The 27,338-nt window shown below is 41.4% G+C and overlaps 1 protein-coding gene across 9 annotated transcripts in view; it reads left to right on the top strand.

Annotated features, from left to right (window-relative positions):
• Positions 1 to 27,338, top strand: part of agtpbp1 (ATP/GTP binding carboxypeptidase 1) — a 399,257-nt gene that overhangs the window by 225,896 nt on the left and 146,023 nt on the right. For 8 of the 9 annotated variants that reach the window (XM_067983168.1, XM_067983161.1, XM_067983160.1 and 5 more), the window contains 3 exons: positions 1,152 to 1,283; positions 8,568 to 8,744; positions 14,897 to 15,054. In XM_067983168.1, the coding sequence (XP_067839269.1) occupies positions 1,152 to 1,283; positions 8,568 to 8,744; positions 14,897 to 15,054 (467 nt within the window). Of the gene's footprint in view, positions 1 to 1,151; positions 1,284 to 8,567; positions 8,745 to 14,896; positions 15,055 to 21,294; positions 21,362 to 27,338 lie in introns of all 9 variants that reach the window. The other variant, XM_067983163.1, reaches the window with a different exon arrangement.

Below are 27,338 nucleotides of genomic sequence, written 5' to 3'. Positions count from 1 at the left end.
TTAATATATATATGTGAAAAAGAAGGGAAAGTTTATTATTTATGTTAACAAAAGAGTTAATTTGCTCTGAGATATCCACACTTTTTTGTTATTGGTTCTTGGGATGTGGGTGACACTGGCAAGGCTGCATTTATTGCCCAACTGTAGTTGCCCTGAAAAAGTGGTGCTTGGCCTTTTGTGAGTGCATGTCTTCTAAAGATATTTATAAAAATGGATTTCTGGAGGAATAATTAGTAGAAAATGCAAATATCGTAGTAGCAATCTTCTACCAGCTCTGACACCTAATATATAAACATTTAAAAATAGGAACAGAGCATTGGGGGGGGGGGGTGCTGCATTGCTGCTGAATGGATCTTGAAGGCTCCAGAGTGGCATTCCATGCTAAATATCCAAGAAAAATCTTTGGTTGGCAGCAGAGACACCAACATCAAGAATGGCCCCCGGAACGGGCCGTGAAGCCATGAGAGTAATAAAAATGTCTGGGAAATTTTTGTTCAGGGTGGAGTTCGGAGAGGGTGCTCAGATCATGGCGCATTTGAGCCAGTGGGTGGGGGATACTGCTGTGCTGTGATAGACTGCGAAGCTGCAGGAGTAGCTGACAGGTGGGTCAGGGACAGTGAGTGGCAACAACGGCCGAGTGGCAACGACGGCCAAGTGGCCAGTGAAGGGCTTAGTGATAGCTGGGAACGGCTAATAGTGACGGTGAGAGCAATGCACTGCGGGGACCTTCGGGGACAGTAGATTTATTCTTCTAATACCTGTAAGCAATACATAAATTGTTAATCAATTAAAACAAAAAAAATTGAAATTTTAAAAATATATAATAAAATTACTTACCAGGAGGAATAACTTTCAAAAGAACCAAGATGGCATCCAAGCTGCTGGGAGAAGCAGTTGAGAAATTTGGCTGACAGCTACCCAGTGGTTAAATTGTGTAATTACAGTGTCACCAGTTTACATTGGACATCATAAACATGGACATCGGGATTTATAATGGAAAAAGTTGACACAAAAAGTGTGACAAGATGTCAAGTGGTGCAAACAGGAGGTGCCTGCAGACATAAAGATTTCTAATATGGATGGAGGAAATCAATAAAGGTTATTTATAAACCTCCTTTCATGCCATTTAGATTCCACCATTGTTCCTGCAGGTTTTTTGTGATTATCATGGCCATTCACGCAAGAAAAATGTCTTCATGTACGGGTGCAGCATAAAGGAGACAGTGTGGCAGACTGACGTTAGTGCTTCCTCTTGTGACCTACAGGAAGACCTTGGGTACAGGGTGAGTTTGCACTATACACTCTATCCAATGTTAATAGTGACAAGTATTAGCCAGAGTTAAAGTTTTCTTCAATCAAACATTTCTGTTTTGTCCACAACAAAAGGACCATTTATAGTTGTACTATTTTACTATTATGCAGTAAAATAATCATATTTTAGCAAGTTGCTTATATAATTTTCGTTATTGTACACATGTGAAATGGGTTTTGCATTTAATCACCTGCTCTTACCAGTCATCAGTCCTCCCCATAACTCAGGACAGAAAAAAATTACAGAGGCAGCTATCTGTGTTCCTTTAATGATGGTTATGGCCCTAGGCAATCAGTAGATGACACAGTAAGTCTAAAACCCTGTTTATGGTAGTACGTGAATCAGTTGTGTTTAAATAGCTTCCATGTTGTTAAGACCCTTCACAATAGGTTACCTGAAAGCTGTAATGGTTCTAACCAGTATAAATTGGAAGCAAACACCAATATTGATTTTCCCATCTGCCCAACGCCTCCCTGTTGCTGGCTCAGAGAAACCTTGCTTTCCCACATAGTCTATTCTTTTATGTACACAAACACAAGTTCTGTTGCCACTGTACCTAAAAAAAAAAAAAAACTCCTCACACAATGGAAACTATGAGGGGAGTTTTAATTCCCAAGAACGGGTGGGTGGGAAGTTAAAATAATAGAATTTTGCAGCCTGACCGCAACCCGGCTCCAACGCGCCCACTTCCAGATTTAACGGAGGAGCGTTTGGCTGCGTGTGGATAACCTATTCATCGGAGGCAGCTCGATAATTAATACAGGCGGGTCGGTAATTATCAGAACAATTTAGCTGATTATCACGTTAATGAGGTGATTTTAAGTTAAATTCAACGTCTCCAACATGGGTTTCCCGGGCCGGTAAAAGGAGGCGAGAGGGGCCGGGTCCATGAGGTAAGTGCCTTTATTGCGCTGCTTGTGGGCCAGGAGGAGCAGTAGTGTTTCCCCACGGCTCACCAAGCTTATCTTTAAAATACTCCGCGATCGGCTGACCACCCCCCTCACGATGTCCGATGCGCCTAAAACCCTCCACGATGTCTGACTTCCCCCACCCCCCATTCAAACCCCGACGACCCCGCTCTCTCCCCGGCTGCTTTCCCGCGCGACAGGCAACCAGCCCGTCAATCTGGCTGACTGGCACGAATCCTGTTGGAAAAATCTTAAAGACGTCCTACCGTCAAAATTGTCGCAATGTGCGGGAAACACTTCCCGGTTTCCTGTCCAAAAATCCTCCCCCTGCTCTTTTCCCAGCTCTGAGTTAATATCCAGCCCTATGTATTTTCTTAATTTTATTGTTGGTTAAACTTATTGTACCAGAATCAGAACAAATGAAGAACAGAAGTAGCAGTCAGGCCATTGGCAGCCACAAAACTGCATGCAATGTAAACAAGGCTGTTTCATGAGCCAACAAGTGACAAATCTGATTGCTGAGGAATTGATAATAACTTCCAATTTTGAGCTTAAACAGATGTATGTAAGTAATTAGATGGCCGGTGTTCACAATTTAAGGATCAGTTCAAAATTATTATTAAACAGAGTCAAAATATAAAATAAACATTTGTTCAAGCTTTTGTCTAAACCATGCAATATAAAATTAGCAGGGATGGGGGATGGGGGAGGGCTTTGTAGTGATCATAACATTCAACTGCTTTCCCGTGCTTTAGTAACCTGCTTTCCCCAGTCCATCAAAGCATCTCATCCATCACCTGCTATAAATTTACTAATCTTTGTATTAACCATCTAAGTACTATAGTAGCTGCATAATTTGAAGTATAAATTATTAGTATATTGAAATCATGTGTAATGAAAGTAATTATGATTTTTTTTAATATGTTTCCCTACATGTCATCTTCTGTTCTACAAATTCTGAGATTACCCAAAATCTAAAAGGAATTTATTTCATGAAATTATGGAAATAAATATTTTTGTTCATTATAATTATCTCAGAAAAGTGGTTAGATTACCTAAACTCATTTCATATAAGAACATAAAAAATAGGGGCAGGAGTAGGCCATATGGCCCCTCGAACCTGCTCCACCATTGAATAAGATCATGGTTGATCTTCTATCTCAACTCCATTTTCCAGCCCGATCCCCATATCCCTTGGTTCCCATAGTGTCCAGAAATCAATCTCTGTTTTGATTATACTCAACGACTGAGAATCCACAGCCCTCTGGGGTAGAGAATGCCAAAGATTCACAACCCTCTGAGTGAAGAAATCTTTCCTCATCTCAGTCCTAAATGTCCGACCCCTTATCCTGAGACTATGACCTCTAGTTCTAGATTCTCCAGCCAGGAAAAAGTGCCTCTCGGCATCTACCCTGTCAAGCCCTCTAAGAATTTTATATGTTTCAATGAGTTCACCTCTCATTCTTCTAAACGCCAGAGAATATAAGCCCATTCTACTCAATCTCTCCTCATAGGACAACCCTCTCATCCCAGGAATCAATCTAGTGAACCTTCGTTGCACCCCCTCTAAGGCAAGTATATCTTTCCACACGGTACTCAAGGTGTGGTCTCACCAAAGCATAATTGCAGCAAGACTTCCTTACTCTTATACTCCAACCCTCTTGTAATAAGGGCCAATATACCATTTGCTTTCATAATTGCTTGCTGTACCTGCATGTTAACTTTCTGTGTTTCGTGTACAAGGACACCTAAATCCGTCTGAATAGCAACATTTCTTAGTCTCCCACCTTTTAAAGACTATTCTGCTTTTCTATTCTTCCTAACAAAGTGGATAATTTCACATTTGCCCACATTATACTCCATCTGCCACCTTCTTGCCCTATCACTTAACCTGTCTATATCCCTTTGCAGCCTCTTTGTGTCCTCCTCACAGCAAACTTTGTACATTACACTCGATCCCCTCATCTAAGTCATTAATATAGATTGTAAATAGCTGAGGCCCAAGCACTGATTCTTGCGGCACCCCACTAGTTACAGCCTACCAACCTGAAAATGACTCGTTTATTCCTACGCTCTGTTTTCTGTCCGATAACCAATCTTCAATTCATGCTAATATATAGAAGCTGTTTAGTTGATAAAGAAAGTGAGAGAGACTAGGGGCAGAAATTGGATTAGGTCCTTTCTCAGACTTTAAATATGTGACACCCTCGGAGCCGCACCAGAAGCCGATGACCTGAGACTTGTCCCAAGCTGGGCCTCGTTAGCATATTTTCGGCAAGCTGCTAATCGGGTGTCCAGACATAGCTCGCAGTTTGAGGGTGACCAATTTGGGCTGGCTGCCTTGCTGGGAGCAGCCCTTGGGTAAATCCTTGGGTGGGGGAGGCAGGGAGAGAAGAACGGTGGGGGGAGAGGAGATATGCGCCTCTTTAATATATGCATGGGGCCTACTGTCTATTTTAGGTGGCTGCCAGGGATGCTTGGATATCGTCCTTGGGGCTCAGGAGACTGCACTGAGAAATTGGGTTTTACAGGGTTCAATTTCTACCCCATGATCTTGCACCTCGTCAGTCTCATGTTCAAATCCAAGTTGTGAATGTGAAAGAACAGTTCCTTTAAATGTTGCTGATTTTTAAGGTGGCTTTGCATCATTTTATAGTTATTTATTTGTTAATGATTCAGTCAGTAGTTACCTGTTCTACTCTTTAATTAGGGATTGATACTTACAGGTGTTGGAGACAACTTTATTTACCTGTGCACTATGGGCTGGAGGGGGAGACAATCCACCACACCAGCAGTGATTGGATCTTATTTTCACATGAAAGGTTAATCTTGAACTAGATTTTACACTGGCTAGAAAATTGGGCTTTACAGCTGATTTTTAGCCAATAAAAACCAATTTTTTTTTAAAAAGAAAGTTGCTCACACTTTCAAAATACATGATGGGATGAAGAGGGCATAGAAGAAAAAAGGTAACATTTTAAACTTGGAGAAAAGGTTTATAGTAGAACCAGTAAAAGTGACAGTACAGTTAAAATAACGCAAGACAGAGACTGGCTGGGAAGTTTAATCATGGATAAAATATTTAATTTTTAATGTAAATTTGTGCTTTAGCTGTGTAGTTTAGTTTAGGGGTAATATTACAGTGATAAAGCTGTTGTAAATGTTCATTGCTGCAATAGGAAAGGGCTTGCATTTATTTAGCGCCTTCCACGACGTCAAGATATCCCAAAGCGCTTCACAGCCCGTTAAATACTTTTGAGTGTCGTCACTGTTATACTGTAGGGAAACCTATAATAATGGAGTGGCCAGGGCGGGGGATGGTTCTGGCCACAGTGTGTGAGCAAAAAACAAACCAGCTAGCCCAGAAAACTCACATTTCCTGAACCTGTTGGCAGACTAAAGATGATGCAAGAGGAAAACAAAATAGTGCACTAGGGGGAGGAGGGGAAAAAACTGTTACAACAATTTTAAATGAAGAAAATAATCTTTAGTTGGAAAAATAAAAGTGCATCAAAATTATGGGAAAGAAAGAAAATATTTGTTAAAAACTGGAGCTCTTCAATTTTCATCTCCCAACAGAGAGCTCGTAAGTTGGGAAGAGTCCATGACATTAATGCATTATCCATGAGCTTTGTGAGAAGAGGGGTCAAAATGTTTTTTTCTTTTGCTATACTTTTTACAATTTGATATATTAAAGAGAGAGAAGGAAATCTTAAGTCAACAGAACCAAATGGAATTCATCCAAAAACATTCAAGGAAATGATCAGAAGTTGGGAGTGCTTTGGCTGAGTTTTGTCATAATTCATTAAGCATAGGAGCAATACAGAATACGGAAAATAGTTAACATTCTGATTTCTCTAAAAGGTATGAATTAATTTCTAGATATTGTATTACTATAAGCTGGGCATCCTCTGATAGGAATCTGTTACAATGGAAGCAATTCAGTGTATTTAAAGAGTGAAGACAATGTAAAGCTGATCATGAAAGGATCATGAAAATACATGTAATACCAAAGATGTTTATTATTGAATTTCTTTGCAAAGGTAACAGAATTGGGTTGGTGAAAATAATGGGGTACAGGATCTATACCTTGACTTTTGGAAGGGGTACTCTCTTTGAGTAAAGGTTAAATTAATAAATACCCTCCTCACAAACAGTTCATGCAGCACTACCACCACTTTAACAGTAATCAAACGGGCTGGATGATGGGTGGTTCGGTCTCTTCCCTGCAGACTATACCTTGGGTGTCCTTTTCCTTCATTTTTGCCTGTCATTTGTTAGTCCACTCCCCCTTCAGCTTGGTAAAGGCTGCTAATAGGTTGAGATGCCTTCTGAACCTTACCAAAGGTTTTCAGAAATTATGCCCCCCCCCACCCCCGTTATTCTCACATCCCTTTAATTGCGTTCTTCCCTTTAAATTTGTATTTGTATGCAGTTTTCCGCTCCAACACTAGTGCACTCCCTGCACCACTTCAAATCTGCACCTAAAGCTATGCAAATACACTAACCAGAAAATAGATGCAAACACACACATCATCTGAATTTGTCCCATCTTGTCACTATCCATTCTGGTCTAACCTATGCCAATGGCAGAAAATCTAGGCTAAAATATTAAAAGTGGAATATCCTTGTTTTCCAGTAATACCAAATTTGTATGGAAATCTAGATTTTTGGAGGGATGAAAATTGATTCAAAGATGTCTCTAAGATTTGACACTTAGCTGAATTGCAAATGGAATTTAATGTTGAGAAGTGTAAGGAAATATATTGGTAGTAAAAAATACAGGCAGGATGAACACTCAGCCTAGGCCAGCGATGTTCTATCCTGAGCCGTGGTTTGCATAGACCATCCCCAGTGACCAGGAACCTCCAGCAGCCAGGAATGAAGAATCGCGATTTATAAAATACTGCATAAAAAATAGGAGCAGGTGTAGGCCATACGGCCCCTCGAGCCTGCTCCGCCATTCAATCAAATCATGGCTGATCTTCAACCTCAACTCCACTTTCCTGCCTGATCCCCATATCCCTTGATTCCCCTAGAGGCCAAAAATTTATCTATCTCAGCTTTGAATATATTCAACGATTCAGCATCCACAGCCCTCTGGGGTAGGGAGAATTCGAAAGATTTCACAACCCTCTAAGTGAAGAAATTCCTCCCTCTCAGTCTTAAATGGCTGACCCCTTATTCTGCAACTATGCCCTCTAGTTCTAGACTCTCTAGCCAGGGGAAGCTACCTCTCAGTCTCTACCCTGTCAAACCCCCTCAGAATCTTATATGTTTCAAAGCACGTATGCAATGTAAACTGGATGGATACTGTAGTACCATGGTCAAGGTTATTACAGAACTGCTGTCTTGAAGGGCTTCTATGATTTAAATGCAACATTGGGATTATATTTTACTGTGTATGTAAAGTTGAAGGAAAATGCTTTCACTAAACTTTCATTATAAATGCATTATAGTGTAATAGAATTTTTCTTCAACTTTAAAAACATGCAGCAAAATATATCCTAGACACACATGCAGTGCTCAAGTCATTTTTTTTAATGGTGAGCCATTATTGGAAACTATACAATTACAGCTAAAAGTTACAGCCATATAAAGTTTCTCATAAACATTGAAATATTATTGCTGTTTTGGAATTTGATTGTCACAGTTGGTGTTCAGTTGTTCTGTGGGTTTTCCACTTTAAAGCTGTTGGAGATAAATTAGGTGAAAGCAAAACATTACAAATTTGGACATACCTAAACCCCACCTAATATTTTTTAACAAACATTTTTGATCAATTGTTTGACTTCCCCTTTATCTTTGTGGAGTCTCCCTGTAGCAGTCATCTTTTCCCAGCCAAGGCTCTGACAAGAGCCCTGCTTCCAAGACTTGGGCAGTGCTCCCTAGCCTTAAATGGCCGACCCCTTATCCTGCAACTATGCCTTTTAGTTCTAGACTCTCTAGTCAGAGCAAGCTACCTCTCAGCCTCTACCCTGTCAAGCCCCCTCAGAATCTTTTATGTTTCAATGCACATATGCAATATAACCTGAGAGCACAATTCAGGATGATTTCGTCTTTGGTTTCCTTCTCCCTGTGTGGAAGTACTTCTCTCTGGTCAGCATCCTCTGATGGCAATGTTGATATACCCTGCTTGAGTTTCTGTAATTCAACGTGCTTGTTGTATCCAAAATATATTCATGTATTAACTACTTATTATAGAGTTTTATAGTTTTTTTTCAGTGACAAGGAGCGGTAGAAGGGTACCATCAGCTTTCAAAAGAAAAATGTCATTTTGCATGTGTAAAATTTTGTTTTGTGGAGCTAAATTTTGTACTACATTTTGCTGGTGTTTGACCATTTAGACTCTGCCAAAGGTACTGAACCAAATTGCGCCAGCGTTCTGCATGAGCAGCTGCAGTTTTGTGGTGGAGAAGTCCAAAGAATCCACAGCACGGGTCGTTGTGTGGCGTGAGGTTGGTGTGACGAGGAGCTACACCATGGAAAGCACCTACTGTGGCTGTGATCAGGGGAAGTACAAGGTAAAAGAAAAACTAAATTAAACTTCACTCCATAAAACTAAAAACAGAGTGGGTAATTTTGAACTTTACCACCTGATCACCCAGTCATTGTAGAACCCTCCCAATTTTCTTTCCATTGATTTTGGGTGATCCACTCTACCAGAATACCACCCAGGTGGCAAAGTTCAAAATTACCCCCCAGAATCTCTAGTGTCTTTCAGTACCTTCATAGTCAGATGAGACATTACATGCCTTTACATGAAGATGCTACCAGAACCCTTACATCAAGCTTTTTTTTTTCCTTTGGTAATGATTTTTCACTGATCAATTTGGAGATTGATTGTTCTTAATTAATTGTGGTCTGCATTCTTCTAAATAATCCTGAGACATGATGTGATTGTCTTTGAGAATTAGATGACCCTCCTTTACTTGTAGAATATAGTCCCATCTTTGAACTTAGGAAAATTTGTGTTTTGTAATTGAATAATACCTCACAAAATGTTCAACTTTGTTGCTTTGCTTTTGATCTCTCTTTATCTTGCAACTTATTGCACCCTTACTTATATATCCTACAATTTATCTCAAACGATACCAAAAATGTTGTCCAGCAAAAGAATTTCACCAAAGATCATTTGTATTTTTTAGCTTAACTTCTTTCTCTTTCCCCACTCCCTTTTCACCAGCCATCCAATGTGGAAATCATAACCAGTATACAGAACAATTATAGACAAGTCAAAATTGTTTATGATGTAACACGTGAAAGAAAGTGGAAATATAGTTTGGGCTAGGCTGATTTTGCTGGTCCTTCTTAAGTTTGATACTGTTTGTCAGCAGACATTTGAAGTAAACAATTGTCTCCATCCCCTATGTGATCTTTGTAAACTATTGGACAATTTGTTGTCCCATTCATCCTGCCCTCCTGGAAACATATCTCTGGTCTTTATTTAGGGTGTTATGATTCAGGCTTCTCTCAACACCCTTGCCCCCTATGAAGCAAAGCTTATAACGTTATGCATTATAACGAGAGTTACTTCACACCAGAGTTCCACATAGCTAGCCCACCACAAACTCCTGTTCTCTTGGCCAGATGGAAAAACATCACACTGTCAGGCCATTTAGTTCAGGATAGAATATCTAAGTTTATTACAAGAAAGTAGTTAGTGCAAAAGCAAAAACAACTGCAATGTAGTTATGTAAAATTTTCATACTTTTTATTTCTTGACTTGAAAATAAAAAAGTTATCTAGGATCTAAGACCCTTTTCAGAATCTTTAAATTAAGTGCTTTAGTATTTTACATAACTGCACACTTCTGCACAGAGTTATATGGTTGAACTGAGTGAACTAAACATCCTAGGGCTGCTGGCCAAATATTTCTTTTGAGATGGAAGCCAGCTTCTCTGAAGAAGCTTCATTTTTCTTAACAGGCTGCTAATTATAATATTAATTATTTCTATTACCTGGGTAGATGGGAATGTAGATTGCTGATCCAGCGTTGTCTAGAGAGATATTTACTTATTCATGCCTGAAGTAAAACCTTTTGGAATGTCTGTCTGGCATCGCTTAATGGTTATAGCAGCCACAGACATCAGCTTCCATTTCCTTCTGTAGTGGCAAACCTGCAGACATTATTTTTCTACGAACCTGTGAATGTAGCCAAAGAACTTTGATCTAATTATGTTACTGCCTATAAACGAGTGCTCTTCTCCAGACGGTGTTTTCACACACTTTTTTACACACACACACACACACACAATCCTTAATAGAACCCCAGTTTAAATATGCAATAAGTAGCTTAGGTAAGAATTCATATCAAAAGATATAACACAAAAATCATGGTATGGTAACATATTGGTTATGTTACTAGACTAGCAATCCAGAGGCCTGGAATAATAATCCAGAGAATGTGAGTTCAGATCTCACTATAGCAGTTTAAGAATTTGAATTCAGTTTTAAAAATCTGGAAATAAAAAGCTGGTATCATGAAGCTGTTGGATTCTTGTAACAACCCAACTGGTTCATTAATGTTCTTTAGGGAAGGAAGCCTGCTGCCCTTACCTGGTCTGGCCTATATGTGATTCCAGTCCCACACTAATGTGTTTGACTCTTAACTGCCCTCTGAAGTGGCCTAGCAAGCCACTCAGTTGTATCAAAAACTGCTACGAAGAATTCATGAAGATAGCTCAGCACTACCTTCTTAGGGCAACTAGGGATAGGCAATAAATGCTGACCTTGCCAGCAACATCCACATCCCAAGAATGAAGGGACATACTTCTGTGATAAAAAGGGTGTCAGTTATTTTTGAAAACCCCCAAACCCTGTCTGTAAATATAATTTTACATGCAGTAAAAGCAAGCTTTTATTCAGGAAATAGAGGATAATGGACACTCTGGAGTAACTTAAGATGGTAATCTTATTAAGGGGCTCAATTGCACATCATAAGCAGAAAAGCAGCTATCATCTGAACACTTAGATGAGATTACATTTTTGAAATCATTTCCATGCGTTCATTTAACATATTGTGGAATTGGCAAAAGCAGTTTCATCAATGGTCAAGAGGCTCCATGTAATTGTAATAAACAATGCCCATTTATTCAGTTATAATTTGTAGTTGATTACTAGAAAATAAGATATTGCATAATGTAATATAATTTAATGTCTATCTACTAATGAAAGACCATGATACTTCTATTTTATTGTGTCGTAAAGCACACAGACAGTACATAAAAATGTGTCTGTTTACATCAAAGTTATACAAACAGTACATCTAGTGCACATTTCCTGTCTGCCAAAAAAAAGAAAAATAAAGCCATGAGGACATGTTATTGCCTCTGAAGACTCTAAGACAATCAATATATTAAAAATGTCCAGGAATCATACATTTTGTCACAGATGCAAAACGATCTTAAAGTTCTGGGTGCGCCTCAGGTTCAAACTGAAGCTGATCAGAGCATTCCAATCTATAAAGTTCTCTGAATCTGCTCATAGAATTTGTTTAAAAATGCTATAAATACGCAGCCAACAAGCTTCATGTAATTGGTATAAATGCGGGTTTAATCAATGATGCTTTGAAATTGATTACTAGGAAATAAGATAGTGCCAGACACCGTTTTTTTTGGCCACAAGCAGGGTGAGCGCTTAGTGTCTGAAAAGATAAGTTTTGGGTGTTGACCCCTTATCAGACGCTGATGATAGAAAAACATCCTAAGGCACTTCACAGTGGCATCAGATGTCGAGACAAAGGAGATATTAGGAGGGGTGACCAAAAGCATGGTCAAAGTGGTGGATTTTAAAGAGGGCCTTAATGGCGGAAATGGAGGGCATTAGGGAGAAATTCCAGAGCATGGAGCCTAGGCAGTTGAAGACACGGCAGCCAATGGTAGTGGGAAGGGGGAGGGAGTTGCACATAAAGACAGTTTGAGTGGAATAGAGGTTGGTCCCATTAAGGTATTTAAATGCGAGGATCAGAATTTTAAATTTGAGGCGTCAGGGTATCTGGAGCTACTGCAGGACAGCAAGGACGAGGATGGGTGATCGGGAGTTGGTGCAGGATAGGATATGGGCAGCAGAGTTTTGGATGAGCTGCAGTTTACAGAAGGCGGATAATGGGAGGCCAGCCAGGAGAGCATTGGAATAGTTGGATCTGGAGGTGAATAAGGGTTTCAGCAGCAGATTGGCTAAGGCAGGAGCGGAGATGGGCGATATTACGGAGATGGAAGTAGGTGGTCTTTGTGATGGAGAGAATATAGGATTGGAATCTCAGCTCAGGGTTGAATAGGATGCTGAGATTTTGAACAGTCTGGTTCAGCCCAAGACAATGGGTGAGAAGGGGGATGAAATCAGTGACGAGGGTACTGAATTTGTAGGAAGGGCCAAAGACAATGGCTTTAATCTTCCCAATGTTTAATTGGAGGAAATTGTGGCTTGTGCACAACTTTATATCAGACAAGCAGTCTGACAACACAAAGGCACTGGAGGGGCTGAGAAATGTGGTGGAGAGTTGGGTGTTGTATGTGTACAGTGGAAGCTGACCGCATGTCTGTAGCTGATGTAGCCTTGGGCCTAAGAGGGCGCAGTAATGTAAATTACATGCAAATGAATGTCCGAGGGCACTGCACCTAGATTTTTTCTAGTAGCATCGGGTGCAGATCAGGGCAACGACCGCCTCTATACAGGCAGGTGCTGTTGAGGCATTTCTCTACACTTCTCTATCTTAAGGGACAGGCTGGTGTTGTCAAGATAGGCCTTTATTTTTTACTTTTTCAATAAATAAATGCTTTATGACTTGTTACAGAATGCTGTTAGTCTTTTACACTTGGTGATGGAGGCGATGTTCAATAAATACTGTGCCACCCATTTCCCCTTTATGATCTAGCTTACTTGGAGGCAGACAAAGGGTAACAACCACAAGCCCCCTTGACAGTTGCTGAAGTCATTCACTTGAGCCACTAATAACAGTTTCCCTACCTCAGAGTAGGAATCCCACCTCCCCCAAACTATACAACTGCTCCATGCCACCTTGAATAAAAGAGAAGCCTCAGAGTCAAACTATTCCTACACCTCCACTGGTTGCTTGGCACCACAGTGCTGTACTTACCAGCTCCTTCCAAGATAGACCACTGGGGCGCCCTGCCTGCTGCTTTGGATGCTGTTGCCATCGCAGCCATAGCACAAGAGCATATAGAATCATAGAAGTTTACAACATGGAAACAGGCCCTTCGGCCCAACATGTCCATGTCGCCCAGTTTATACCACTAAGCTAGTCCCAATTGCCTGCACTTGGCCCATATCCCTCTATACCCATCTTACCCATGTAACTGTCCAAATGCTTTTTAAAAGACAAAATTGTACCCGTCTCTACTACTGCCTCTGGCAGCTCGTTCCAGACACTCACTACCCTTTGAGTGAAAAAATTGGCCCTCTGGACCCTTTTGTATCTCTCCCCTCTCACCTTAAATCTATGTCCCCTCGTTATAGACTCCCCTACCTTTGGGAAAAGATTTTGACTATCTACCTTATCTATGCCCCTCATTATTTTATAGACTTGTATAAGATCACCCCTCAACCTCCTACTCTCCAGGGAAAAAAGTCCCAGTCTATCTAACCTCTCCCTATAAGTCAAACCATCAAGTCCCGGCAGCATCCTAGTAAATCTTTTCTGCACTCTTTCTAGTTTAATAATATCCTTTCTATAATAGGGTGACCAGAACTGTACACAGTATTCCAAATGTGGCCTAACTAATGTCTTGTACAACTTCAACAAGACATCCCAACTCCTGTATTCAATGTTCTGACCAATGAAACCAAGCAAGCTGAATGCCTTCATCACCACCCTATCCACCTGTGACTCCACTTTCAAGGAGCTATGAACCTGTACTCCTAGATCTCTTTGTTCTATAACTCTCCCCAACGCCCTACCATTAATGGAGTAGGTCCTGGCCCGATTCGATATCCCAAAATGCATCACCTCACATTTATCGAAATTAAACTCCATCTGCCATTCATCGGCCCACTGGCCCAATTTATCAAGATCCCGTTGCAAGGGTTCACAAGGGTTGTCCCATTTCACTAAAGGAGAGGATCACAGAAATGAAAATACAGCTTTGATGCCTATAATTAATTTCAGTAGTCACCACTCAGTTGCAGCTGCTACTTTTAATATGTGACGTTCCATACACCAGGAAATCCTGAAAAATTGGTCTTTTATGGGGCTTCTGCTCTGCATGCCTTTTGATGAAGATTAGCCTTAGGAGCCTAGGATGTGCCTAGACTTTCTCCCCTCATCATAGCTTCAGCCAATGGTGCGCCCATGTTCCACCTCTTTTATTTCTAACTAAGCCTGTGAGGAAGTTCGGACGCTGAGCTCTAGGTCCAGGTACAGCGCACTTGCGGTGTGCTTCACACCAATTGCTCCCAGACAGAGCCAAGAGAGGAAGATCAATCCCGATATGTCTAAAAGTGTAGTGTGTGTAACTGTAAAGTGCTTAGAGCATTCAGACCCTGAAATGTGCAAGACTCTTTGTTGCACAATAATTATGAAATAGGACTAGAACAAACCAAAGTCAAGATACATCAATAAAACATTAAATAAAAGTATGACCAACACTACACTAGCAGCAATATACCTTGTAAAATAAAAGTTTTGTGCACTCATTTTACATATTTTGTTCTAAAGGGCCAACAAATAGGGACACGAGAACTAGAAGAGATGGGAGCTAAGTTCTGCATTAGCCTTCTACGCCTGAAGAGACTGACATCTGTGGAATGTAGATTGCCTCCCAGCCTCCTGGATGTGGAAAATGACTTGATTGACACCAGATGCAACGTCACCAGGTAGGGCCTCACCTAATTTGTTGGCAGACTGGAGTACAGTAAAATTAATCCAAACTAGGTAGCTTTTGTAAGAGTCTGCTAAGAAAGTTTTGGTCTGAAAATATTTGGAAACCAATGGCCAAATGTTTAATACAATCCAGCTTCTCGAATTAGAACGTGTAATGGATGGGAAAACAACAAAACTGAATAGTTTCTCTACAATCCCACCTGCTGCATATTTTTTAAATTTAAAAAAATCCAGACGTTTGAATTTGGCTTACTGGTAATTACTCCCAACAAAATCATTTATTTAGTCCAAATAGAATCATAATTGTTAAATTATTAATTTGCAATGGTCTACTTTCCAAGTAACAGGAGTAACATTGGGCATATCACAGATGTACTAATTACTCTGTCATTCTGCTCCACAAGGAATTATAAGATTTTTTAAACTCCCAATAGTGAGGTCAATTTAGGTTGAAGCTACAAGAGTATTTTCAGATCAGTTTCTTCAGTTGTACAATACCATTACCTGGTGCCAGAGTGTGTTAATATCTGTTTTCGGCCGTGTCTTTTTACAGTATAATTTTTTTATTAACCTTTCCTACCTTTCCTCCTGTGAGGAGGACACAAAGGAGTAAATTTTAACCCCACAAACGGGTGAATTGGGGGTGGGTGAGAAGGTAAAAAGCGTTTCTTAAAAAAAAGTAAACACCGATCCCAACCCGCCTCGGCGATCTCTGACCCCCACCCATCCACCCTCGGCGATCTCAGAGCCCCTGCCCTCGGCGATCTCAGAGCCCCCGCCCTCGGTGTTGTCGGACCCCCCTACCCCTCGGCGTTGTCGGACCCCCCCCCCCCCCGGCGTTGTCGGACCCCCCCCCCCGGCGTTGTCGGACCCCCACCCCCACCCCCCGGCGTTGTCGGACCCCCACCCCCACCCCCCGGCGTTGTCGGACCCCCACCCCCACCCCCCGTCGTTGTCGGACCCCCACCCCCCGTCGTTGTCGGACCCCCACCCCCCGTCGTTGTCGGACCCCCACCCCCCGTCGTTGTCGGACCCCCACCCCCCGTCGTTGTCGGACCCCCACCCCCCGGCGTTGTCGGACCCCCCCCTCGGCGTTCTCTGACCCCACCCCCCCCCCCACCCCGCAATCTCAGTCCCCCCCCCCCCCCGCCCGCACCCCCCTCACCCCCGGTGATCTCAGTCCCCGACCCCCCACCCTCGGCGACCTCTGAGCCCCTCCCCATGACTGCGACCCTATGACCTCTCCCCAATGACCCCTAACCCCCCCACCCCCAATGACTGACCCCCCCCCCCCCCCCCAGCTAAATCTTACCGGCTGGCATCCGCTCCCTGGCTGTTCTCCTGTCTGACTGACAGCTAGCTTGTCGATCTGGCTGGCCTATCGAGCAGGAAACCTACAGGAAGAAAATGAAAGACACCCTTAAATTAAAATTGTAAAAACGTCTGGGAAACCCGTATTTCTGGTTTCCCGTCAGGAATTTCCCCCCCCCCGCCATCTTCCTGGCTGCAAAGGGATATGGACAGGTTTCGTGAGTGGGCAAGAAGGTGGCAGATGGAGTATAATGCGGGGAAATATGAGGTTATTCGCTTTGATAGGTAGAATAGTAAAACAGAATATTTTTTAAATGGCAGGAAACTATTAAATGTTTAGTGTTCAGAGAGATTTGGGTGTTCTTGGACACGAAACACAAAGTTAACATGCAGGCACAGCAGGCAATTAGGAAGGCAAATGGCATGTTGGCCTTTATTGCAAGGGGGTTGGAGTACAAGAGTAAGGAAGTCTTGCTGCAATTGTGCAGGGCTTTGGTGAGCCCACACCTGGAGTACTGTGTACAGTTTTGGTCTCCTTACCTAAGGAAGGATATACTTGCCTTAGAGGGGGTGCAACGAAGGTTCACTGGATTGATTCCTGGGATGAAAGGGTTGTCCTATGAGGAGAGATTGAGTAAAATGGGCCTATACTTTCTGGAGTTTAGAAGAATGAGAGGTGATCTCATTGTAACATATAAGATTGAGAGTGTGTGACAAGGTAGATGCTGAAAGGCTGTTTCTCCTGGCTGGAGAATCTAGAGCTAGGGGTCATAGTCTCAGGATAAGGGGTCAGCCATTTAGGACTGAGATGAGGAAAAATTTCTTCACTCTTAGGGTTGTGAATCTTTGGAATTTTCTACCCCAGAGGGCTGTGGATGCTCAGTCCTTGAGTATATTCAAGACTGAGATCGATAGATTTTTGGACTCTAGGGGACTTGAGGGATATGGGATTGGGCGGGAAGTGGAGTTGAGATCGAAGATCAGCCGTGATCTTATTGAATGGCGGAGCAGGCTCAAGGGGCTGTATGGTCTACTCCTGCTCCTATTTCTTATTTTTCTTTTCCCAGTGGTAAAAGGAAACCATATATTAGTCATATAAATACATTCATCCATTTGTATATGCCAAGAATGGTTCTGCTAATCTTCGTTGATAGAAGATAAGCACATTTCCTTTAGAAGTTAGGTTTAATTAAAAGTGAAAATGTCACTTAAAATATTACACATACTTCTGGTTTAGCTCTTGATAAGCTATTTATGAATTAGAGCTATTTGAACAGGTTATAGTGGCTAGAGATATTTTAACTCTCAGGAAATGGGACATTTGTGGACATGACAGGCATCTTGTTAAAGATTATGGAATTTGATCATCAACCTTAGTATTCAGTTAAAGAGCAAAAATCTCCGGATTAAAATCATGTAACTAGCAGGCATGGAGAAAATCAGATCTGTATTAGAAAGAGGGAGTATTTTCTTATTGTACAAATTGTTTATCTTCCTGAATTTATTAAAAATGTTTTCCTTCAGCCATAGGAATAAAAACAATACAGTTAATGATGCAGTCGGCATTGATAGCATTTTAAAAAACAAATTAGAATGAAAAGATACAGTCCCTCACCACCGCCCCCCCCCCCACCTTTCCTGAAGATGCCAACTTGCGCTGGGGTCTGGTTCCATGGACACTGGGACTGCGTCCTGTCCATCGTCCAAATTGCCATTTTTCAGTTATGTGTCTAAGCAGCGAATGACAGCAGCCTACTTGACTGAGGAAGGGAGGCATGACAGCCTGTCCTCGCCTATCATCCACACTAGGCACCTGTTCCAGCAGCGACATCTGGATAGTGAGCAGGAGTGAGAACATTCGCTGATTCTATTTTTGACTCTAGTGTAGGAACTTGGAGGCCGATTGTTGCAACTGCACCATCTTGGCACAAACCAAGGATCAAATCTAGGACAATCCAAATCTCAGTACTTAACCACTAAGCCATCAGAGGGGTTCCAGTCGAGGAAAAAAAAGCGAATGTAAACAGGGATGTAATTTTTTGTCTTTCATTCAACTGCTTTATACAAACAAATTGGTCAACACCTAAATTGGGACAGGAAGAACGGAAAGACTGGGTTGCCCTCCGTTTTAGGAATTTGGAAGCACACTGGAATCATACATGCTCATGGTTTTCTCTGAGCTTTTCCTTTTGCTCCACATGAAGCTTTATTTTCATATTGCTTGGTTATTTTTCTCCTGTCATTGGCAGCTGTTCTTTTAGCAGGACAGTTTGATATTTTTCATTGGTGATTTTGTGCTAAAATCATGTTAATTTAGTCTAATGTCCCAAAGTTTTCAGCAGTTTTTCTTCCATTTCTGCATAATGGTTGATATTAATTTTCAGCTTCAGAATTTGTTCTGTTATTTTTGCATTAAATTCATTTTATTTATGCTTGTGGAGCTTTCTTGTTCTGTACAGAATAAATTGAAGAAACCTGCCAGTCCAGGCCATTGACTTGAACCCTTTACTAAGGCCTGTGTAGGTAGTAATGTATTTTATTGTATTACTCTTTAGCTGATGATAGACCATCAAGAAGAGTTGAGGCAAAAGATGTCTCTTACCTCTATCTAAATGTGTGTACAACTATATAGAGTAATCTACATGCCTGCCTTAAAACATCCCATCTCCATTTGTTTCACTTTGCCGTTTTCAATTTGTGTGTGGAGATAAATCTTTGGAATTCTCTACCCCAGAGGGCTGTGGAGGCTCAGTACATTCAAAACAGAGATCGGTAGATTTGTAGATATTAAAGGCATCAAGGGATATGGGATGGTGCAGGAAAAAGGCATTGAGGTAGAAGATTAGCCATGATCTTGTTGAATGGCGGAGCAGGCTCGAGAGGCCGGACGGCCTGCTCCTGCTCCTATTTCTTATGTTCTTATAAGATTGAACATATGAAGACGAATATTAGATTACCTTTCATATCTTTCGTGTGGTCTTCCTTATTCTTTGAGCATGGTTCAAATTTCCAACTTGTTTCTTGGTTCTCTCTTTGATCTGGAGGACTAGTGTGTTTCTTGCTTCTTTGCACCAACTTGCTCTCAGCTGTTGCCTTTTTCAATGGAAGATGTGACACTAAAAAGAGACTATTCACTTTGGGGACTGTGCAAAAATGACGTCCTTGCATGATTTCTGTGTAATAGTAGACTTACGAGGATAATATCCCAGTGGGCCTTTCCCTTCCCTCTCCATTCCCTCCAGTTAAATGGGCTAATTGTAAGTTTGTATGTGGATGTTGAGATGGGAGAATACACATATTACATTATCCTGAGAATGGTATTTAAAAAGCGGCTGTTTTTAATTCTAATCATTTAAAATTAAAAGAGCGTGTATTTTTAAATTTTGTGGCAAGGATGCCTCAACATAACTACAGTGTATTGTTAAATGTTAATGATGAGACTGAAATTATTCACATTTAGCATCTTCGTCAGCAAATTTCACAATAATATTAGTGTAAATAGTGCACAAGTGATTCACTTTTCTTTAGTGTAGTAAGTGCAATAACTAGTTGAACATTATCCTGTATTATCCCATATCTTGGGTATCCTAATAAAAAAAGTGGATTTTTGAGAAAAGGAGATGGTTTTGCTCTAGTGAAGTGTATGTAAAATTAAATGCAATGTATCATAATTTAGGCACCTCACTTCATGTTCCCTGTGTGGGGATGAAGGCTATTAAATAAATTGTTTAATTGTTCAATTTTATCATCTTTTCAACTACAGAAACTGGAGCTATATTCCTACTCTCTGCTCACCATAATCTTATTTCAGCTCTAAAAGCAAATATTGTAATGGTTTGTCCTAGGCTCCTAAAATTTCTAGTTCAATGACGCAATGGTACTTTAACCCTCAGTGCACTGTGAATGCACAAGCTGCTGGCCTCATAGATGGGGTAACTCAGCTAGCAATAGAGGGTCTCTATTTTATGTAAGAATATGATAATTCACTTACCTTAAAAGTCACGATATTTAAAGCAATGTTATTATCTTTGTCTGAATCTGGATGGGGAGCATCATGGCAGCTGGATTGAGACTATAAGCAAAAATGGACTGTTAGCAAAAATGAAAGCTTGTGGAATTGAAGGCAACATATTGACATGGGTAGGGAATTGGTTAGGAGGGAGGAGACAGAGAGTAGGGATAATGGGTATGTACTCATTACAAAAGCGACTACACTTCAAAAAGTACTTAATTGGCTGTAAAGCACTTTGGGATGTCCTGACACAAAACTGTCAGTGGGTCAGAGCTAGAAATTTAAACCATTTCAAAGAAAGTTATTAAAATAAATAGTCCTCGGAGTTCTACCTACCAACAATTTTGTTTTTCCCCACCCCAATCTCCTTAGGTCATTAGAAAATCCCAGTTGCGAGGATAGACAACTAATATGATCCCAATTGTCCGTGAATGATGCTCTCCTCCCCTTCACCACTGTAGTGCACAATCGTGATAAGAAGCAGCACTAACTTTTTTTTTCTCCCATCCTAGCCCAACAATTGTGCTTCCCCACCACTGCTCCAACTGAGGCAAGCTCAGCACAAATAGTGATTTGAACCTGGGTTCTTCCTGCTTTGTAAGGCTCAGCATTTAACCATCGAGCTGTTGGAAGGAGGAAGATAGATTGATAAATTACATTTCTTGAGTTGGCTACTAGAATGGTACAGGAGCAGCTCTAACTGAGACACACTCTAATATTTCTCCTCCCTCACTGTGGCGAAGCAGCTCTTGCTCACTCATTACCTCCCCCTAATGGCGTCACGAGGATCGTGCATTTTCTAACTGGACCAGCGGTTGTGAATGTATGTTCCAGTGCTCTGTGGCACAGTGCACTGGCTTAAATGGACTGGCTCCTGTCCATAATTTCTAATGTTAATAATTTCTAATAGGATTTTCAAGATGACTGGTAAAATCCTCTGGAGAGAGTGGAAGCCTGATTTACATAAGGACATAGAGGTAATAAAGTACCAGCTCAAATTAAATTAAAATAATTAAGTGGAATTTTAATATTTTAATTGTACTTATAAGAAGCTGCACCATTTGGGCGATAATGTAGATGTAAAAAGACTATTTGACTCATGCCATGAGTGCAGAACTAGAGGACACAAGCTCAAGTGAGAATAGATACTAGAAGAAACCTCTCTTCCCCCACCCCCCCCACCACCAGACTAGTGCATTTGTGGACCAGACTCGCAGCAAAAGCTGTTGATGTTTCTTTTATTCATTCTTGGGATGTGGGTGTCGCTGGCAAGGCCGGCATTTATTGCCCATCACTAGTTGCTCTTGAGAAGATGGTGGTGAGCCACCGCCTTGAACCGCTGCAGTCCGTGTGCTGAAGGAACTCCCACAGTGCTGTTAGGTAAGGAGTTCCAAGGTTTTGATTCAGTGACTATGAAGGAACAGCGATATATGTCCATTTCAGGGCGGTGTGTGACTTGGAGGGGATCTTGGAGGTGGTGGGGTTTGCATGTGCCTGTTGCCCTTATCCTTCTAGCTGTATAAATATCTGTTTGAGTGAAATTGAAGTTTATAAAAGGATATTGACTGAAATGAAGTACTCCACAAGACACGATGGTTCTTGTACTGTTGAAGTGAGGGAGGGATGTTGTCTCTAGCGGACAGCTGGCCATTAGTGGAGATGGGGTTCAAGTATATATTTTCTAGTTGCCTTGATTACCTTTGGGGATCAGGATATATTTATGCAGAACTTTACCTCAGAAGATTAAATAGAAGGTGAAGTTCATCATTGAATTGAATGTAGATGGTGTGTGGGAGAAGCCGGTTTTTCATTTGTTATGTTGTATTTTAAAGAACAACAGCAACTTGCATTTATGTAGCACCCATTATATTGGAAAGATATCCCTGAGCATTTTACATATTGGAAAATTAAATAGCACAGCTAGCGGGAGAGAAAAGAGTAGGTAGGTAAAGTGCTTGGCTGAAAAAGCAGTTGAAAACACGTGTTTAGTGGGCTTTAGGGATTTTGAATGGGAGTACTGGACAGCAGAGGAATAGTGGCTGAAAGAGTAGTCACCAGTGGTGGAGTGAAGAGGATATGAGCAGGTTGAATGAGGATGGGGCAACACCATGGAGTCATTTAAATATAAGGCGAAGGATTTTGAGATTGATTCATAGGGGCAAGGGGAGTCAGTGGAGCTTGGCAAGGACCAGGGAAATTTTCACTGAAGGATATGGAATTCTGAATTAGTTGCAGCTTGTGAGGGAGGAATTGGAGAGGCTAGCTAGGAGAGCATTAGCAAAGTCTAGAGATTAAAAGCATGGATTAGAATCTCAGCAGTGGAGGAGGCGGGGTGAAGGTGAACATTGAAATAGGTGAGCTTGCCATTGACTGTTTTCTATTTGTATTCAGGATGTGCCCACAAACTCATGGAATATGGCAGAATCTGGAAGTAGTTGAAACTGGCATTCTTTAATGGTAATCCACCAGACTTCAATCACATCACCTGTATTGCTTTATTGTACGGAAGGGAATAACTGTATGTAATTTAAGAAACACTAGTATAAAACACTAGTTAGGCCACAGCTTGAGTACTGCGTGCAGTTCTGGTCACCACCTTACAGGAAGGATGTAATTGCACTAGAGAGGGTGCAGAGGAGATTTACGAGGAGGTTGCAAAGACTGGAGAATTTTTGCTATGGTGACAGATTGGATAGGCTGGGGTTGTTTCCCTTGGAGCAGAGGAGGCTGAGGGATGATTTGATTGAGGTGTATAAAATTATGAGGGGCCTAGACAGAGTGGACAGGAAGGACCTATTTCCCTTAGCGGAGGGGTCAATAACCAGGAGACATAGATTTAAAATGATTGGTAGAAGGATTAGAGTGGAAATGAGGAAAAAGTTTTTCACCCTGAGGGTGGTGGGGGTCTGGAACTCACTGCCTGAGAGGGTGGTAGAGGCAGAAACCCTCAACTCATTTAAAAAAATACCTGGATGTGCACCTGAAGAGCCGTGACCTGCAGGGCTATGGACCAAATGCGGGAAAGTGGGATTAGGCTGGGTAACTCGTTTCTCAGCCGGCGCGGACACAATGGACCGAATGACCTTCTTCTGTGCCGTGAATTTTCTATGATTCTATGAAACAATTATTATAAATAAATCGTGGTCAAAATTGCCAATGTGTCCCAGCACTTTCATGGTGTATACAGTACACGGACTGCAGCGGTTCAAGAAGGCGGCTCACCACCACCTTCTCGAGGGCAATTAGGGATGGGCAATAAATGCTGGCCTCGCCAGCGACGCCCACATCCCGTGAACGAATAAAAAAAAAAGAGTAGCGTTAAGTACCCTAAATATTAAATGAGCAACCTGACCCATCAAAATTCTTCTCAACTCTGTACCTGAAGGACTATGTTCTCATTATTCAGTTGATAGTTTTGGCAATCATCTGTTCTCTGCCACCTATAAAATCTGTGAAACCAATAAGGCTTCAGATGAAGAGGATTCCGAAAGCTGAGAGCATGAATAATTAGCCAGTCCAGATCAGATTTGGATTTGATACCATTGGTGTAAGATACCGATGCTTACTAAGGATCAGTTAGAAATTTCTGAAATTTTCCATGGTAGCACCATAGCGTTTAAACTGGGCATGCCTTTGTCCAAAGTATTCTGCAATTATGAACCCTAAACAGCACTGGATAAGAATTTGATTTTGATTTTGCATTCTTGACATATTTCAAACTTTTATCTTGGCTGCCGCAGAGTGATCTTATGTTAAGGTTCTCTGTACAGTCAGTTTTCAATGAAGAAGTAGATGAGCTGAAGTTTGATTTCTTCCCACAGAACGGGAGTGAAAATTAGTGGGTGAGCTGTCTTCACATCATTCTCGTGTTTTTCAAAGGCAGGTTCAAGTGACACTAACAGTACAGAATGTAACCTATTGATGGAATTTTTTCACACATTCAATTCGGTATTCTAATTTTGAATTACATTTGCGATGTATTGCCCTCCCATGCTTGGAGTCAGCAAATCAAAGCTGTAAAAGTCTAACAAAATAGGCATGAGATGGGATTGGTGTCAGAACAGCAAAACTGTGAAAATGGATGAATACAATGAGAAAAGAGGCCACTAAAAGTGTCATCTGTTTTTTCATATTTGAATCATGAAAATAACCACTTGCTGTAAAACAAACACCAAAATTGCTGTTTTGTTTTCTACAGGCGAGCCCATAATGCTGGCTGTTATTTTACACGAGCATAAATTGACCATCAGATTCTCTTAGGAAGATTAAAAACTAAGAAATTCATAAGGGTTCAAATTTATTGGAAGAAATGCTGCCGGGGCTCCAAATAATTTTTGGACTCAATTATTGGCAATGACGTGCATAATTGAAAACAGATTAGGGCCTGATGGGTTTTAATTAACCAATTTGCAAGATTGTATTAACCTGTTTAAGACAGATGTTGCAGATTGCATAGTATGTCATTGATTGACCTAAAAATTGCATAATGGCACAACTGTTTTGCTAAGCAAATGTTCTCTTTCTGTTTTGCAATTCTTTAAGAACATAAGAAATAGGAGCAGAAGTAGGCCATATGGCCCCTCGAGCCTGCTCCGCCATTCAATAAGATCATGGCTGATCTTCGACCTCAACTCCACTTTCCCGCCTGATCCCCATATCCCTTAATTCCCTTAGAGTCCAAAAATCTATCGATCACAGCCTTGAATATACTTCACGACTGAGCATCCACAACCCTCTGGGGGAAACCTCTTGCCTCCCATTTGACACAGAAAAGCTACAAGAAAAATTGAACTTTTTTTTTGTTCTGCAAGTCCGGGTTCTCTTTTTTTCACATAATTATGTTGCCTGTTAACATGTAGTTGTTACCAGTGAGTTATAAAACATTTCAAGTATCTTGAAAATCTTTCATTTCTACTTTCATGTTAATGAATAACTAGTTGGTTTAGTGTTTTCTTTATTACTAAGGTTTCCGAAAGCTAAAGTGTTTGCCATATGGGGCTCAGTTTTGAAATGGAGCCGGGAAGGGGGCGGGGGGGTCAATTTGAGGTCGGGTATCGCATTAGTCCAGGTTTCCCGGACGTCCTTACGATTTTGACGTAAGGACGTCTTTTATTTTCTTTGTCGGTTTCCCATCTGACTGACCGGCTGATTGACAGGCTGGTCTCAGTTGGATGGGAAACCAGCCAGGGAGAGGACGTCTGCAGGTAAGTCTTTGTTTGGGTGGGCAAGGGGTACAAGTGGGAAAGGGGCATAGGTGGGCACGGGGGTCGCGCGTCACGGGGGATGGGATCGGGGGTCGTTGGGGGGGTCGCGGTCGGGGTCGGGGGTCTGTGATCGGGGTGGGGGGTGGGTGTCGGTGCAGGTAGGCTTGTTGGGCCTGGGAGATGCACTCCTGCTCCTCCGGGCCCACAAGCTGTGCCTTTCTACACACTTACCTGCAACCTTGGGCCTTCTTGCCTCCTTTCACAAGGCGTAAAACAGAAGGCCTGGGAAGCCTAGGCCCCCAGGGTTGAAATGGGGAATTAGTTAAAAATGGAGGCCTAAAGCCTCCTTGAAAGGTTTTAAGGCCCGACTCGCCTCCTGGGAGCGGGTTGGCCGCCTTCCCCTCGTCCCGCCCCCGTGAAAACCGGAATTGGGCGGGTTGGGAACGGGTCTGAAATGGTGACAATTTTCAATGCCCCCCTGATCCCTAACCCACCTGTTTTTTACTCTTAAAATCGAGCCCATGGTGTCAGATGCCATTTTAGGAGTAAGATAAAATTATATTGTAAAGTTTTATTGTTGATTGTTTGCTAAATTTGCTAAACCAAATGAATGATTTTTTTCCCCCCATTTTGTGTGACTGACTTCATGGGGAAATTAGAGAGTTGTTCTTTGAGGATCTGCACAATTATTTCCTCTGTGTGTTCACACTCCTGAAATGATAATTTTTGTGTACCTGTTTGCTTTGCATCAGTGTTTCACAAAAAATAAAATAAAAATATTTTTAGGGTATTATTCTGTTACTGAATGCAAACAGCTGGAGAGATAGAATAAATAGTATTTGAGCACCAGTTACAGTGCATTTGACTGTTCAAATTTTGACTTTCTGTTGTAAAATTTCTACTCCATTTAACCAACCTTCCTCATGTTACTGTGAGATGTTAATGTAGGTGCAACATTTTGGCTATTACAAATCTTCAATGTAATTGCATTCATTCATGCATACGCACAGACGGGATTTTTTTTGTGCTATTGAGTCCATATATAGGCATTGCAAGTAATAATGTCATGAAGGTGTATTTTTCACATAAAATGGAAGATACCAACATAATCTTTGGCAAATGCTTTATTTGAATGTGAATTGATTGATGCTAATAAATTCGCCTGCAGTGCATCATCACAGGATGCATCCATCGAGGAGTCCTCTGTTTCAGAGTAGAGCCTCTCTGCAGTGGCAGGACTAACACTAACTAATACCTATCTATGTAGTTGAGCATTGTCCCTGAAAAAAAAAGTTAAGTACTCAGGTCAATCAAAAATCTTATCGTCTATGCCATTAATGTATGTCTCCACCCACTCAATTTACTGGCCAATTTTCAAGGTTTTATTTTACATGCCTGTCAAGAATTTTGGTATGTGTATTGATGTTACCATAGAAACATCTACAAGTCAAGGAAGCATGGATCATATAAATGACCATATTCTTAGTGAAGTTTCTTCTTATAAACTTTCCATCTGTGCTTGTGGGATTTTGCAGGCTATCGGGTATAAGTCTGTTTGAGCATCTTGAATAAGACTTGGAGGGAAACAGGAGTAGGCATCAGGAATTCAATATAAACTTTAAACACAAAAGTTTGACTGCAGTGCACCCTCTGAATGGTGCTAGTTAAAACAAGTCATGCTTAAGTGATGGCATATACAGTAGAAAGCCATTTATCCAAACCACACTTATCTGAATCAACTGGTCGTTTG

Source organism: Heptranchias perlo, chromosome 4 (assembly GCF_035084215.1).
Source record: "Heptranchias perlo isolate sHepPer1 chromosome 4, sHepPer1.hap1, whole genome shotgun sequence".
In the NCBI taxonomy this organism is placed as follows: domain Eukaryota; kingdom Metazoa; phylum Chordata; class Chondrichthyes; order Hexanchiformes; family Hexanchidae; genus Heptranchias; species Heptranchias perlo.
This window is presented reverse-complemented; position numbering and strand designations above follow the sequence as displayed.